This window comes from Clarias gariepinus, chromosome 23 (genome assembly GCF_024256425.1).
Source record: "Clarias gariepinus isolate MV-2021 ecotype Netherlands chromosome 23, CGAR_prim_01v2, whole genome shotgun sequence".
In the NCBI taxonomy this organism is placed as follows: Eukaryota; Metazoa; Chordata; class Actinopteri; order Siluriformes; family Clariidae; genus Clarias; species Clarias gariepinus.
This window is the reverse complement of record NC_071122.1, coordinates 24,099,041-24,115,568: the sequence shown is the minus strand read 5'-3', so window position 1 is coordinate 24,115,568 and position 16,528 is coordinate 24,099,041. Positions and strand designations below refer to the sequence as shown.

At 35.8% G+C, this 16,528-nt stretch overlaps 1 protein-coding gene and 1 long non-coding RNA gene across 2 annotated transcripts in view; both read right to left on the bottom strand.

The window, feature by feature from the left end:
- The window catches only part of LOC128510943 (uncharacterized), a 42,127-nt gene extending 27,861 nt beyond the window's left edge, over nt 1-14,266 (bottom strand). The window contains exons 1-4 of the mRNA XM_053483484.1: nt 14,209-14,266; nt 13,878-14,009; nt 13,707-13,766; nt 13,309-13,623 (exon numbers count right to left, since the gene is read on the bottom strand). Coding sequence (XP_053339459.1) covers nt 13,309-13,623; nt 13,707-13,766; nt 13,878-14,009; nt 14,209-14,266 — 565 coding nt within the window. The remainder of the gene's footprint in view (nt 1-13,308; nt 13,624-13,706; nt 13,767-13,877; nt 14,010-14,208) is intronic.
- On the bottom strand, nt 8,415-9,337 carry LOC128511221 (uncharacterized). The gene is made up of 3 exons (XR_008356169.1): nt 9,265-9,337; nt 8,752-8,777; nt 8,415-8,551 (listed from the first exon to the last, which is right to left on the bottom strand). It is a non-coding gene; the product is annotated as an uncharacterized LOC128511221 (long non-coding RNA).
- Nucleotides 14,267-16,528: the final 2,262 nt, after the last annotated feature.

Genomic DNA, 16,528 nt, shown 5'->3' with positions numbered 1-16,528 from the left:
GTTATATCTGTGAATATTATGTGATGCAGTTCATGAAGGACACAAGCTGAGGATAGATGTACAGGAGCTCGCGAGCTAATCACTCATAACCAGGTTTATATTTTTCTTAATTTGCCCGTGACTTTGCGCGGTAGCGCGAGCGCTTAGTTACCGAGCTGGATAAAAACTCTGAAGTGTTTATCAGTTAAGGAGTGGGGGGAGGGGGAGGTGTGTGTGTGGGAGGAGGTGTGTGTGTGTGGGGATGTGAAGGGGGCTTCAGTACTCGGGAAGTTATAGTTTGGCTTCAGAGATGAACTAATATATACGAGTGTTATATCGCCTAACTTATTTGTATGAAAAGCGCATTTTAATTTAATGCAGACGATAATACAGACAGACCGGGGTTAACACTAACAAAGTTCAATGGTTAAAGTTATCCCAGTTTATTTACATTCCAGAATTTCCCAAAACAGTATTTTACACACTCTGTGGTGTAGGTTTACTAATATCTTTTATATTTATTACAACTAGATATTCTGTAAAGTTTATTTATCTTTGTCTTCACTAAATTATCCTGTTTTCTTTAATCAGAGCTCTGCTGTGGAGGATTGGGGGGTCAGACGGATGACGGTTGGCCTTTTGGAGCTACTGGAGGAGCCTGAACAAGCTGTTGAGGAAGCTGTAGGAGGGATGACGTCACAGTGCGACAGCTTTAGAATGATGTTTGGTCAGGTCTACTGTATATTCTGAACATAGAATTGCAAAACGTCTGATACTTTAGGGGGGAAACAAAGAATTAAAAAGTTCCATCTTTAATATTTTTTAAAAAATTATATTTTAATATAAAAGAACCAGGTAGAGACTGATAAGCAGCTGGTGTTATCCGGGTATTTTAAAGACCTTTAAGCAAAAATTAAACATGTTTTCACCTGTTTTATACAAATTATTGTTTTACCTTTGACTAGTTTTGGAAGAATAAATTATATTTTTAAAGTCATGTGTGCGTGTTTTAATTGTTGGAGGATTGTTTGTGTATTTAAAAATACATTTACGTAAACCAACAACTTCAATGTGCAAAAAACGGTAACGCTCCGGACGAGCGTTTTTTAGGGGGGGGGTACTGTAACGGTTAACCCCGAGAGGGCGCCAAAGCGCCTGGGTTTGTTTTATGTTGGAGTTTATGTTTAAGTTGGACTGTGAGTCCCAGACTGCACCTCGGTCAGGTGACGTGGGAAGTCACCTGAACCGAGGTAAGATAATTAAGTTAATTATAAATAGCCTGACTGGAGCGCAGTCAGGCGTCTAGCTTTTGTTGTAGTTGTTATTTAGTTGATTTATGTCGGTGTTTATTTATGTGCTTTAATAATAAAAGCCATTACTAAACCGCCAGCTCGCCTCCTGCAATTATGCCATGCACACACACACGCCGACTGAAGAATCGTGACAAGGGGTATAACCTTGTCACTTTTTAATAATAAAAGTATTATTTTATGTATTTTATTTTTGTGTAATTTAGTTTTTTCCAAAAGAAAGACATAAGAGCAAGTAAAGAAATTAATTTTTATATAAAATTCATGGTTGTGGAAATAATTTATTTTTGAGTGCTTACTCATACAAGAGCACACAAACTCCTAGTTATATGCATATATTGTGTTATCACTGTTAGTTATACGAATTCGGGCATCCCATTGGGGAGTTAAATCCATTACATGCTTGTTTGCGCTACACACACACGCATATTATTTAAAAAAATATATAATATATATTTTTACAATACGTAATATAATAATATTTCTATAGTACATAACCTCACAGAAGAAACGGCCGATGCAGGTAATCAGTCTGTTAGGAAAACTCCAACTGCACTCACACAGCATTAAAATTCCCCAAGTGAAGAAAGCTGCAATTACAGATGAGAAGGCTTCTATTCATTCATCATCGAGCAGAGAAGGTAATAATCATTACAATATGAACTTACAGGCCTTAATTTATTATTAGAAAAGAGAAACCAAAGAGGAAATAATGCTGCATTGTAGAGGTCTGGACTCTGATCAGAAGATATTGATTAATTTATAATTAAGAGAATGTTAATACAGAGAGAGAGGGAAGGAGAGAGAGGGGGAGAGAGGGAAGAGAGAGAGCAGAAGAGAAAGATAAACAGTAAGGTCTGGTCACAGTCATATAATGTATAATGTGAATGTATATTAACTGTAGAGTGCAAGCAAGACTCCGGCAGGACTAACTATGACATCATAACTAAAAGGGAGAGCCAGAAGGAAACACAAACATGAGGGCTTCGTGAGATGTAAAGCAACCAATCACCTCACTGTCAACAAACCTGAGTGATCAATGAGAGTGAGGAAGACAGCATCCAAACATACCAGTTCACCATAATACTCTACGTCCATGAGTCCCCCAGATCTGCTCCTTTACCTAAGGCTAATCTATTTATAAAAATGCTTGATTAAATAAATAGGTTTTTAGCCTGGACTTAAACACTAAGACTGTGTTTGAGTCCCTAACACTATTTGGAAGATTAATTCCATAATTTCGAGGCTTTGTAAGAAAAAGCTCTGCCCCCAGCTGTAGTTTTCATAATACGCGGTACTGACAAGCAGCCTGCATCCTTTGATCGAAGTAGGCGTGGCAGATCATAAGACACTAGCAGTTCACTCAGATACTGCGGTGCGAGACCATTTAATGCTTTATATGTCAAGAGTAGTATTTTAAAATCAATGCAAAATTTCACAGGGAGCCAATGAAGTGAAGATAAGAGGGGTGATGTGCTCCTATCTTCTGGTTCTAGTAAGGAATCGCGCTGCTGCATTCTGGACTAGCTGAAGCTTATTTATGCATCTAGCTGAACAACCAGACAGTAAGGCATTACAATAGTCCAACCTAGAGGTGATAAAAGCATAAACTATTTTTTCTGCATCGTTTAGAGACAATATATTTCTTATCTTGGCAATATTTCTGAGGTAAAAGAATGCTATCCTGGTAATATTATTTACATGAGCTTTAAATGAAAGGCTGAAATCTATAATCACACCGAGGTCTTTTACTGGTACATTTGATGGAACAGAAAGGCCATCTAAATTTACAGAGTGATCTAGAATCTTAATTCTAGCTGTATGCGGTCCTATGACTAGAACTTGTCTTATCTGGATTAAGCAGAAGGAAGTTAATTAGTATCCAATTTCTTATGTCCTGCACACATTGCTCAACTTTAGTAAGCTGGTTTATCTCATCAGGTTTTCCTGAGACATATTACTGTGTATCGTCAGCATAACAATGAAAACTAATACCATGCTTACGGATTATGTCTTATAGATATTTTTATTCATGTATTAGTGAAATAATAAAACAGTCTGTGGAATAACTTAAATATAACTTCTGTATCATGTTGTATTTGTCACTCATTAGAGAGCAAGCAGTCGGGTCAGAGATCAGTAAATAATCACAGCTCACTTCACAACCACATTGTTTCTTTGTCTGATTAACCTTTTATTTATTATTCATTAGTTATATTATCATTAATTCATATTACCAATGTTTATGATCCATACTAGCCCACTGGATTCTTCACCCTTCTTCTCTTAATCTCATAATTATTCACATGTGGGTTGTCGAGCTGGGCCACATCTATTGCTAAGGCCTACTTAATTTCTTGTTTTTGATGGGTGATTTGGTAAGCTCCTCTTTTTGACCAGATTCAATTCAATTTTATTTATATAGCACTTTTAACAATGGACATTGTCTCAAAGCAGGTTCACAAAATGAAAAGAAAATTTATGGATGTGTGTATGAGTGAGAAAAAATGTGTTTAGATAATAATAAAATTGTAAGATAGTCCCTGATGAGCAAGCTGAGGGTGTCGGCGACATTGGCAAGGAAAGGAAAATCTCCCTGAGATGGCAATAGGAAGAAACCTTGAGAAGCAGCATATGTACTGTAGATCCAAACCATCATAAAGCAGAATCCAGCTGGAGATGGTCCTTCTCTGGATGCCCCAGGATCCTCACAGAGTTGGCCTTTGTCTACTGCAGCAGGCACAATCTCCAGATGCCTCGGGATGAATGGAAAAATAAAGAACAGGTGAAAAGAATTAGCGCAGATGCCATTTAGGATATTAGCAGCACTAGATAAGAGTGTGCATTTAGATGTACTGGAGTACAAGGTTATGGGATGAATTATGTGTATGCCAGATGTGTCTTGATTCTGCTTTTAAACTGGTAGATTGTGACATTCCATCACGTCACTTTACTTCACAATCTTTCTTTTAACCTTGTAACACTATGTAAAAATTGTGTTTGCACAATTCTAAAAATGGAAAGTTTATTAGGCCTTTGATTTCCTTCTTATTGGCCTGTGGTGTGTATTTAATGCTTTATGAATTACTGGAGTATAACTAAGTCTACTAATCAACATGGATATCTAATGTGTAAAATGTGTTCTAATTCTATTATGCGTTAATGATTATGTGTGTAGTATATTGCATATTTCAAATATTTAATATTTATTATTTCATATTTTTCTGTGCACACTTTTCTTTTCTACTTTATGTCTCTTATAGTACTTAAACTGATTATTTTTATGGCCATACATAAATAATTATTTTCATTTAGTCTGTTAATAATTTTTTTCTAAAAATGTATACACAATCTCTAAACAAAGACAAAGTTAGTTTTCCCATCTGTGCTAGAACGTACTGCTGCTTAAGGGAAAGTTATTAATACAGTAATAACTTCTCCAGCTGGTTAAGAAAGTCATAAAAGTTCCCTGATCACAGCGGCTTGTGTTTAGTTTACATCTGTTAAAATTTTTTTTTACAATATCTGTAATACAAGAAGAAACTTTTCTAAATGATATGTGAAAAAGTTTTAGATCAGAGAATGTGCAGTCAGTCAGTTTTCCTGTGTTTATGATAAAAGTTTCTCCTGCAACTTTATTAGTTGGAGGAACATTAACACAATTAAGGTTAGTTTTTGTTGTAACCTGGAGCAAAAGTGTTATAAATATAAAAAAATATATATTTATGCTACTGCTTTCTGGACATTATTTTGTATTTATTGAACTTGTTGCAGAGATTATTAAACTGCCATATGTGTTCGCTTAGCTGGAAAAATGTTCAAATATCACTCGTATTTCTACCAAAGTGTGAACATGATGGATATCGTGGTTTAAAAGAACATTTCAGAACAATTAGAATTTGAGAAAATGTTAATAAGTTATATTCTTTTGTGGTGGTTCTGCTGGTTAGTCAATACTACTTATTACTACCACTACTAATTATTGTTGTTGTTGTTATTATTATTATTATTATTATAAAACAATAATAACACCTCAAATTGCAGTATTGCATTATTTATACTAAAACAGAAGACCAAAGTAAAATTAACTACAATAATTTAAACATAATGCAGAATAAACCTGAATGACTGACCTGCAGCGAGTTTCTCTGTAGTGATGGATGTCTGTCTCAACTCAGGAGACGACTGTGTCAATTGAGTAGACAAATCCAACATGCAAAGGGATTACATGTCAGGAAAACATAACTGACTTAATATACTGTAAGTGTAGATTGGAGTCTTTATATCTGCACCACACTTTAATATATATTATATAATATTATGACACACATACATGTATTGTAGCGCTTAGACAGCACTGTGATCACAACCAAACACACAAATCACTCAGGCCAGGCCACTAAGAAAATGGTACAATTGATGAAACTTGAAACGCTGCTAAAAAAAAAAAAAAAAAAAAAAACAGTATATGAAAAAACTAAATATAATTTTAAAAGAAGATATTATAAGTGGTTTCAGAACTTAAGGCAAATCTGATTTAAACAGCTAGTTACACTAAATAAATACCACAATCATGAAGTACATTAATTTAGTGGAACCTCAAATTGCAAATAACAGCAAGACAAGCAAAGATTTTTAATAGATTTTGACTTGAAAAACGAGCAAGTTTTGGTGTACGAGTACCGAGTATCATGTATCACACATGCGCTTCTTGTTTTGACGCCACATGATCACAACTGAGCCAACGTTTTTTCTTTGTCTTGCGCTGCGGAATCATCCCTCCTGCTGGGTCTTAGTGCGCGTCTCTTACTGGTATAATCAACATCTGTTTACGCATTTTCTCCCTCAGTCTGTCATTATGTGTGCGCGCGCGCGTAATTTGACACGGTGCCGGTTCACACACACTCTCTCTCTCTCTCTCTCTTCTCGCCTTTTCGTGCTCTCGGACTGATTTATTGTAACCGGTGAGACTCATTTCTCCCTCACACACACGGACACATAAAATATACCTGACTTTAAACATTTTATACATTCACTTACACACTGAAAATATTCTATACTGTATAATATTTTTGGTATAAATATTGGTATCTGGTGCAATGCAGTGTCTATTTTTTGTACAATACACATAAGCTACTTCCGCTATTTTGTTTGCATCTACAAATGTTCATAGATCCCGTTTGTATCTGCGGAAATTCAGAACTCAAATAATCGTAAGTCGGGGACTACCGGTATTACAATACAGTGAGTCATGCCTCGCCAAAAAAGCTTTTAGCGGATCAAGAAGTGTTGATTTACATAATGCTGGAAAGGGTAGAAAGTGATTTCAATACTTTAGAAATTCACCAGCCTATAGGTAGACAAATGGAAACAGTTTGGAACTGTGACTACCACAAATGGGGACGAACAGTCAAAATAACCAAAAGACCACAATGGAGACTCATCAGTGAGGTAAAGAAACAACCGAGAGTAACAGCCAAAGATTTAAAGGCATCATCAGAACTGGCCAACATCTGTGCTCACGAGTCTAAAGTACATAAAATATTAAAGAGGAAGGGTGTCCATGGCAGGACACCACAAATGAAAACTGCTTACCAAAAATAACTTGGCTGCCCATCTGAAGTTTGCGAAAGAGCACACTGATACTCCGCAGCTGGCAAAATGTTTTGTGCACTGATGAAAAGATTGAACTATTTGGATTGAACATGCAGATGAGATAATGCGCACTACAAGCTTTAATCCAGATCCAGTAGAAGAGTAACACCTTATGACCCATAGTTAGCACATCTGGATATACAGACAGTTTCCTGCTGTATATGATATGTTTATTATGTTATGTTGCTGATGTATGCAATAGGACACATGAATGTCTTTCTCCCAGTCATTACACATGTAAGCTGAGAAAAATTGTGCGTGTGCATCTTTCATTTAAATACCTCCCTTTTCAGGTATGAGACCTTCATAATAACTGCTCATGATTACATGGGCTTTAAGTAACTGTATGCAAACATCAATGAAAACCTTTGCAGTACTTTATGCTTAATTATTAAGAAGTTATAAAATAAATTGAATGATGCTAACCACATTAGCCTTGTTATGCTAACCGCATGGTAGTCTACATACTGTAGTAATGGTTCACGGTAACCATAGTAACAGCTGCATGGCGGATTCAATTCAATTCAATTTTATTTATATAGCGCTTTTAACAATGGTCATTGTCTCAAAGCAGCTTCACAAAAACAAATTCTGTAAAATGTTGTAGGTATACTGTCAAAATCTATATCACCGAGTGAAAGAACTGTTATTGATGTATGTGTTGACTGGGAGTCTGAGTATAGTACAGTAGGAACAAGCTGAATTGCAGTATCTTTAATTTTTGTTTGTTTATTCTGTTTCACATTATTTATGAGTTTCACATTTTTGTAGTGTATGTATGTATATTTTTATAGCTTACATTTTTTATTTTATTTTATTTATAGATCATTTGTTTCTTGCAATTAAGTACTGTATTGTTTGTCCTGAGAGATCTGTGAGAACATAATGCCATTTGTTTTTGCCATATTTGTGATTTGCATTGTATGAAGTTATGCTGATAAACCAGTCATTGCACATGTAAGCTAAGGAAAGTTGTGTCTGTGCATCTTTCATTTAAATACCTCCGTTTTTAGAGCTTTTACACATTTTTTCAGGTCTGATCCACACCTACAGGAAGCACCTGGTTGAGGTTTTTGCTGCCAGGAAGGGCAGGGTCACTTCCTTTTTCCACTACCATTTTTAATGTTGGATGAAGACATTTAAGATCAGAATTTTATTTCTATTTCTACAGTTTTAGAAAAGACATTTAATTAACGCAAATAATCCCAACATCTGTTACATTACAGCTGTTCATATAGCATGGCACTGCACTTATAAAGCTCATGTTTATTTGTAACTCTATGTGTAGCTTCCTCCACTTGCTGAGACATCTTCACATTCAGCTGGTGAAACTGAGGCACATGTAAAAGCATCAGCTGATTAACTCAGTCTATGAGCTCTATTCAGTCACGCCACAATTACACACGAGGAGATCTCGAGCCATTTTAAATCGAAAAGAAAACTCTTACATTAAGGGATGAAAGAAAAAGAAATACTGTATATAACAGTATATAATCTGTAAGGTGTAATAAAGATCAGTGTTTTTGCGGCAGGCTGTACACTGGGTCTTCAGTTTTAGCGATCACTTGCGTGTCAGAGATGGAGTAATGCTCGTAAATAACATTGTCCTGTTAAAACAAAACAAAATGTCAGATGTTATCAGTGTCTCTTTTTGATAATTATTCACTTGTCATGCGTTCATATGTAAGTATAATCTGATTAGATTGTTTTGCAAAACCCACTGCTGAACACACGCCTGACTGTGCTGCAGAAATCTCTAAACCCTGACGAGAGAGCGGCCTAACAGTTTATTTATCAGCCTACTCACCAGTGTTTTCCTGTCTCCTCTGGGGTCTGAAAAATTTACACATAGTGACATGATATTCAGATTATAAAACTGTTTCAGACAGCTACATCAATAATTCTTTACTGGATTAGATTTTTACTTTAAGGGGGAAAACATAAGTCTTGTTCTTAATGTTTTAAAAATTATAAAACACATCAATTATCTATCAACTAGAAGATTGGTTCCCAAACACCAGTTACCTTCAGTGGTTCAGTAGATTTAGACTTTCATTAATTCACCTCGACACTTAATGGATGTTTGAGACCTGAGTGTTTCTGCAAACTCTTTCTCTCTGTTTAGTGTTAGATCCAGTGTCTGACCTCAACACCTCCTTCTTTATAGCTTTAATAGCCCTCTGGGCTGCTCAGATCACCTTATTGATTACTCAGTCATATGTGAAATTGCTTGATGCAACCAGACGAGCTGTTAATCACGTGACTACAGTCACAAGGCCCGCATTTCATATTCATATTTACAAATTTCAGTATAATTTACCTAAAGGCTGAGACCGTGAATGTACTGAGCTGATCATAGAATTTTCTGAAGTTTCAGCAGCTTCTGAGCCGGACTAAACAGCAGGAAAAAAATGGTAAACTTTATGATTCCTTCTAATTTTAACAATATATTAACTTTTATTAATTCATAATAAAACACAGTGCCTTATTTATGAAGCAGAAATGCTACTTACATTATTCTTGTCAGACATGGACATCATGACTCCTAAAGTGAAAGAAACAATACTTTTTCATCTATGTATTTTTTTTTATACTTTTTCTGCTGATTCGTAAACATAGTCATAAACATACCCTGATCACAGTGACTCCTGTTCAATTTACATCTATTGAAAAACAAAATCAATAATGCAGAAATACACGGCTATTATACACTTCAAATTCAAATTTTATTCGTCACATACACAAACATACACAGTATGATATGAAGTGAAATGCTTATACGTTGACCTTTATATTACAAAAAAAGGTTCAAAAAAAAGTTTTAGTGCGAATAAGAAAATAAAAAAAACTTTTAAATTTACATAATATAGAAGCAATAAAATAATGAAAATAAAAGAGTAGAATAAAATAGAAATATAAAAAATATAAGAATATATAATAAAAATAGGAAAATATATATAGTAAAATGAAATATATTTGAAAAGTAATGTAGTGCAGTTTAGAACCATGTTCAGTTATTGGCAAGATAATGTGCAATGTTGCAGTTTAAGTTCACAGTGTGTAAAAATGTGTGCATGACACTTATATACACAGTGTTCAGCTGAATGCAGTGAAGCTCTAACCTTGCAGGCTTCTTCTTCCCTAAAACCACAAAAACACATTTTTATCAGCACAATCAAATTTATCAATTGTGTCAAAAATTTTGCTTAAAGATGAAGTTAAAGACTTACTGATGCGGATGCAGAGACAGACGATCACCAGTCCAACCAGCAAAACACAGACACCAGTAACTGACAGGACGCTAAGCAGTGACCCTGAATAAAATCACACACGTAGATAAATAAAGTGTTTTATTCTCCTTATACCAGAGCAACTTGCTAGCCATTTTTATTAATTAATGAAGGACACTGTATCACATTATATTACGTGGACTTTTACGTATAGATAGGTAAATGTTATGTAGCACTTTTTGACTTTAATGTAACACATCTGACTATGTCTAATGTTTGTGTGTGTCCATTTGTCTAAGTATGTGTGAGCACATGTGCTTGGTTGAGTCAGAGTCTCTATCGGTAAACACATGTGTGTGCACGTGGGTATGTGTGTTAAAGTCATCCTAAACAGCCCCCCCCCCTCCCCAACCACTGCCTTCTCCTCTCCTGTCAAGGTTTAACTGTGTAAATATATATTTATTAATAGGAATAGCAGTTTAACACTGTATATATACATACAGTGGCAATATGTTTAACAAGTACTGTACTGTATATGAACATTTTGCAATTTTTTCGTTTTTTGCATTAATTTGTCAAAAAATGTGAATTGACAAATTAGATGTGCTTAAAATAATAACACAAAAACATTTTGATTCTGATTTCATGTTTTTTATGAGAACAAACAGAAAAACATCATAGTGCAAGTGGGAAAAAAAAATATGAATCCCTGAGTAAATGACCTCAAAAAAGCTAACTGGTGTTAGTGAACCCGGAGTCTTATTAAGAGCATGAGTTCGGAAGTGTGGACTAGAGCTACTTTAAATGACTAAAAACTATTTAAACTTTTTATGTTTAAGCCATGACCTCGCCAAAAGGGGCTTTCAGAGGATCTCTTATCAAGAATTGTTAATTTTTATGAAGCTGAAAAGAGTTACAGTACAAAGAGATTTCTAATACTTTAGAAATTCACAAGTCGACAGTTAGGCGAATGGAGACACTTTGGGACTGTGGCTACGCTACCAAAAAGTGGACAACGGTATTGGCAACAATGGTTTCATGAGTTATTTACAAGTTTTTGACCACTTATAAAGCAGTTATTAGCAGTTTGCTAACTGTAGCATGGGAGATGGGTGGTCTCGTAGGGTGTCTTGCATTGAAATCTGCTGCAATGACCCGGTTACTGTGTTCACCGGACATCAACACACAATTTCTATCCGCTCCTCACGTGTCATTAGTATGTAAACTGCTAATAACTGCTTTATAATTCCCAATAAGTTTGATGTGTCACATGACCCTCTTCGTATTGAAAAAACAAAAGTTGGATCCAAAATAGCCGACTTCAAAATGGCCACCATGGTCACCACCCATCTTGAAAGATTTTCCTCCTCACATATACTAATGTGCCACAAACAGGAAGTTAATATCACCAACCATTCCCATTTTATTAAGGTGTATCCATATAAATGGCCGACCCTGTACAGTATTTGTCCATTCTCTTGACTTAACCATAAAATTTTACCATAAAAAAGTTTAACATTTGAAATACATGTGTAGATTAACCCTCTGTGATAAAAAAAAACAGCATTAGACAGCAGCAGATGAAAATTAACTCACATGATTTTTTAGTACTAATGGGTGACCGTGTGAATGTAGAAAAAAAACCTAATGCAAAAATACATGTGAAGAATTTTAAACAAATTAAAAAAATTACAAAAGCAAGCTCATGTGATTAAATAAAACTTATTATAACTTTATAACTTTTATTATAATATTTGTGGTGATTGTTTAAGTAGATAAAAGTAAACTTTAAAAGCTACAGAAAACAAATATTTGTCACGGTTAACTCCTTGCCTTAGTTTAGTTATTGTACAGTTTAGATCCTGTTTTGCTTAGCCTTTGGTTTCTCTTGGAACCCGTGTTGCTATCCCTTATTTACTTTATGTAAGTGATTGTTCTGTCTTCCTTTATTAAAAGACCTTTTCCCACCTGATCACCTCTGTCGCTTTACGTTTCTCAAAGCCCACACAGCACCCGTTACAATATTATAGTAAATCAAAAGCTATTTTGTAAATAAAATCACTGCTCGGTTTACTTTAAGTTGATGACTAGGGTTAGCCCTGGAACCCTGGAAACATGTGAAGCCAATACAAATGATACCATGTAAGGGAACTATAAAATATTTATAAATCTATATATTACAGATTATTCACTAGATGTGTTTCTTGTGGTGATCATACACTCTTATGCACAGAGTAAGATTCAAAGGAGATACTGAAAGTAGTTTTAGAGCAAAAGGCAAATCTGATTTAACCAGCTGGTTGCATTAAAAATGCACAACAGTAATGCAGTTGCATTAAACTAATAAAAACTACCAGAGTAAAAGTGAGAACACAAAGTTATAACATATAAGGAAACGTCAGCGACTGACCTGCAGTGGATGAGTGTGTTAGTGTAAGAAAGACACCTGATAAATAAGGCATGCAAAAATATTTTTTTTAAATATTCATATGTATAAAGCCATGCACATAAAAGCCTGTTCATGTGATTAAATATAACTTGTGTCAAGTTGTATTTGTCACTCATTAGACATCTTTTGAGATGTTTGGGTTCGATAAGGCTGAGGATTTTCTCCAGTGTAGAGATTACAGCTAAAATCAGCTTTTACTGACTCTGACTCTTCCTGGAGGAAACCCACCAAGCATGGAGAGAAAATGCAAACTCAATGGGCACCGACCCTGAGGTGGGAATCGAACCCTCAACCATAGAGATAAATTTTATCTCTTAGTGGTGAAGACTAGATTAGGCTGATTGGCGTTCCTAAATTACCTGTAGTGTGTGAATGCCAATCGGCCATCGAGCTTCTTGTGGTGATCACACTCATGCAGAGAGTAACCTTATGCAGTTGTATTGCATTACTACACTAATACACATGATCAGAGTAAAAGTGACAACACAAAGTTCTAAGATAAAAAAAATAAATTAACTTGATCGACTGACCTGCAGTGGGTTCTTCAGTTGTGGGCGAGTATGTTAGTGTAGGAAAGAAATCTGACAAAATAAGACATGCAAAAATATTTAAAATATTCAAATGTATGTAAAATATTCAAAACAATGTAAATAAAGCTCTGTCGTGGTATTTAAGCATAACTTACGTATCATGTTGTATTTGTCACTCATTAGAGAGCGAGCAGTCGGGTCAGAGATCAGTGAATAATCACAGCTCACTTCATCACTCTTTACTGACTGCAGACGTCTGAACAGATCATTTCTCTCTGCTGTAAAAATACAAACCAGATTCCCAGATTGTCTCTTTTGAGATGTTTGGGTTCGATAAGGCTGAGGATTTTCTCCAGTGTAGAGATTACAGCTAAAATCAGCTCTTACTGACTCTGACTCTGGTATTTCACACACAAGTCTGAATTCATCAAACTGATCATCATGAGTGACACTTAGTACCGGTTTCTGATCTGCAGAGAAATAAATGAAATTAAATACGCATTAAACATGTACATTATACAGAGATAGACAAAACGTATAACATAGATCTTACACCGCACTGTGACTGGAGCTGGGAGAGAGTGAGGAGAAGGAGTACGAATCCCTGATTTATCTACAGCGTAGTAACAAATAATATGAAGAGTTCCAGGAGAGCTGTGTCCTGTCCACCTGATCAGTTCAGAACCAGTGACTGAGAGCTGACATGATGGAGAGAGTTTTATACTTGTGTCGTCTCTCTCTGGGTAGAAATAACACTGAGACACTTTAACACTGTGTGGAACATCACAGTGAAGACGCGCTGATCCGCTCACTGTGAGAACTTCAGGAGACACGAACAGCCGGGGCTGAGGATCATCTAAAGTACAAACACACACACACACACACACACACACACACACACACAGAATACTTACTGTAATACACAGACTAAAGATGAAACTGATTTTTGTCGTAGTCTTTGCGAATAAATGCAGAAGTATCTCTAGAAATCTTTAGCTTTTTAAACATCTGTTAAAACAAATCCCTCGACTCACAGCACCACAATATCGACTCACATTGAGAGTTAATGTCCAGAATCAGGTGGAAGAAGAGCAGGAGGACGAGCAGAGCCATTTCACAGACACTGGATGAAGTGAACACATCGACACACTCGTCTCAAAATAACAGAATAAAGAAGCACAAAATTAGCCACAGGAAAACCACACAGTCTAGTGTTTAACAGAACATTCAGCCCTTCATGTAGCTAAATGAAATGTGACTTTATTGTGAAATTATCTGACTGGTTGTTTATTTAATAAACCCTGAGTGACCAACATTATTACCGCCTGTCTGTTCATTAGAAATAAATAACTCTTGGTTAGTAAATAATAAATGAATAATAAAACTCACTATAGATTTAAATGACATGCAGGTTTTAGCTTAAAAAAAGAAAGATGTAAGCATTACATACAATAATAATTAAAAAGAAAAATTATGAGGTTTTGTATTAAAGATACATGACACACTCGTCTCAAAAAGAAATGTAACAAAGAATCAAAGCATGTGAGCCACAGGAAAACCACTTAGTCTAGCACAGAATTCTCAGTTCTCTACTGCCACCATGAACAAACCAAACACCGGCTGAGTCACACGTACTTCCAGGCGCGTCAGTGGAAAGCCAAGCGAAGTGAGTTTACATTTTTCTGTGTTTTTTTTTTGCATTTTGTGTAAGATTTTTTGTGTAAGATTTTTTGCGGCCGTGTGAATTGCGTACGAATGGCGTACGGCTGCCCTATGCACGCCGTAGTCCCCCCTCCTTTTCCTTCGAGAAAGGCGTGTCAAGATTTCACAGTAAACACGCCCATTCAAGCCCTATTTATGCATTTACCTGGTTCCACCACTAGATGGTGCTTTGTTTTCAAGGACACGTTAACACAAGGCAGCAATTTAGCTGCGCTGAGTTGCAATCACGTGATTTTGACAACCCGCTCCCACCCCCGCCGAACTGACGCTGCCAAACTGCACTAGAGATGAAGATGGCGGCTTAATGGACTATTCGCGGTAAGTGGTGTTTTCATTTATAAAATTTGTTTGGGATTAGTTTACAGTTTATTTCCCAGTTTAGTTTTTTACCAGCCGTTTTGAAAATCACTGGCAGCACCAGCAGCGGTCAGATGTAACTTTAGATAACTTAATGATCTGTTTACCAAGTCTGGAGTTAACATTACAGCTTACTGTCAGTGTCACAAACTCACAATGTCACTTCTTTTCAACTAAAAAAGACACTAAAGCTTCGAAAATACTATTAATGTCCCTATTACAAAAGCTGCACTACCGGATGAAGAGTGTTTGTGCTCTATAAAAATGCCTTTAGAGTCTGACCGCGTGTTGTCTGAATAAATTCAGCATTTATTTATTCTTTGGGTAAGAGTTAATCTGCAGGTTATATCTGTGAATATTATGTGATGCAGTTCATGAAGGACACAAGCTGAGGATAGATGTACAGGAGCTTGCGAGCTAAACGCTCATAACCCGGTTTATATTTTTCTCAATTTGGCCGTGACTTTGCGCGGTAGCGTGAGCGCTTAGTTACCGAGCTGGATAAAAACTCTGAAGTGTTTATCAGTTAGGGAGTGGGGGGAGGGGGAGGTGTGTGTGTGTGGGGAGGTGAGGGGGGCTTCAGTACTCGGGAAGTTATAGTTTGGCTTCAGAGATGAACTAATATATACGAGTGTTATATCGCCTAACTTATTTGTATGAAAAGCGCATTTTAATTTAATGCAGACGATAATACAGACAGACAGTGGTTAACACTAACAAAGTTCAATGGTTAAAGTTATCCCAGTTTATTTACATTCCAGAATTCCCCAAAACAGTATTTTACACACTCTGTGGTGTAGGTTTACTAATATCTTTTATATTTATTACAACTAGATATTCTGTAAAGTTTATTTATCTTTGTCTTCACTAAATTCTAGGATGACGGTTGGCCTTTTGAAGCTACTGGAGGAGCCTAAACAAGCTGTTGAGGGAGCTGTAGGAGGGATGATGTCACAGTGCAACAGCTTTAGAATGATGTTTGGTCAGGTCTGCTGTATATTCTGAACATAGAATTGCCAAACGTCTGATACTTTAGGGGGGAAACAAAGAATTAAACAGTTCAATCTTTAATATTTTTTAAAAATTATATTTTAATATAAAAGAACCAGATAGAGACTGATAAGCAGCTGGTGTTATTCGGGTATTTTAATGACCTTTAAGCAAAAATTAAACATGTTTTCACCTGTTTTATACAAATTATTGTTTTACCTTTGACTAGTTTTGGAAGAATAAATTTTATTTTTAAAGTCATGTGTGTGTGTTTTAATTGTTGGGGGATTGTTTGTGTATTTAAAA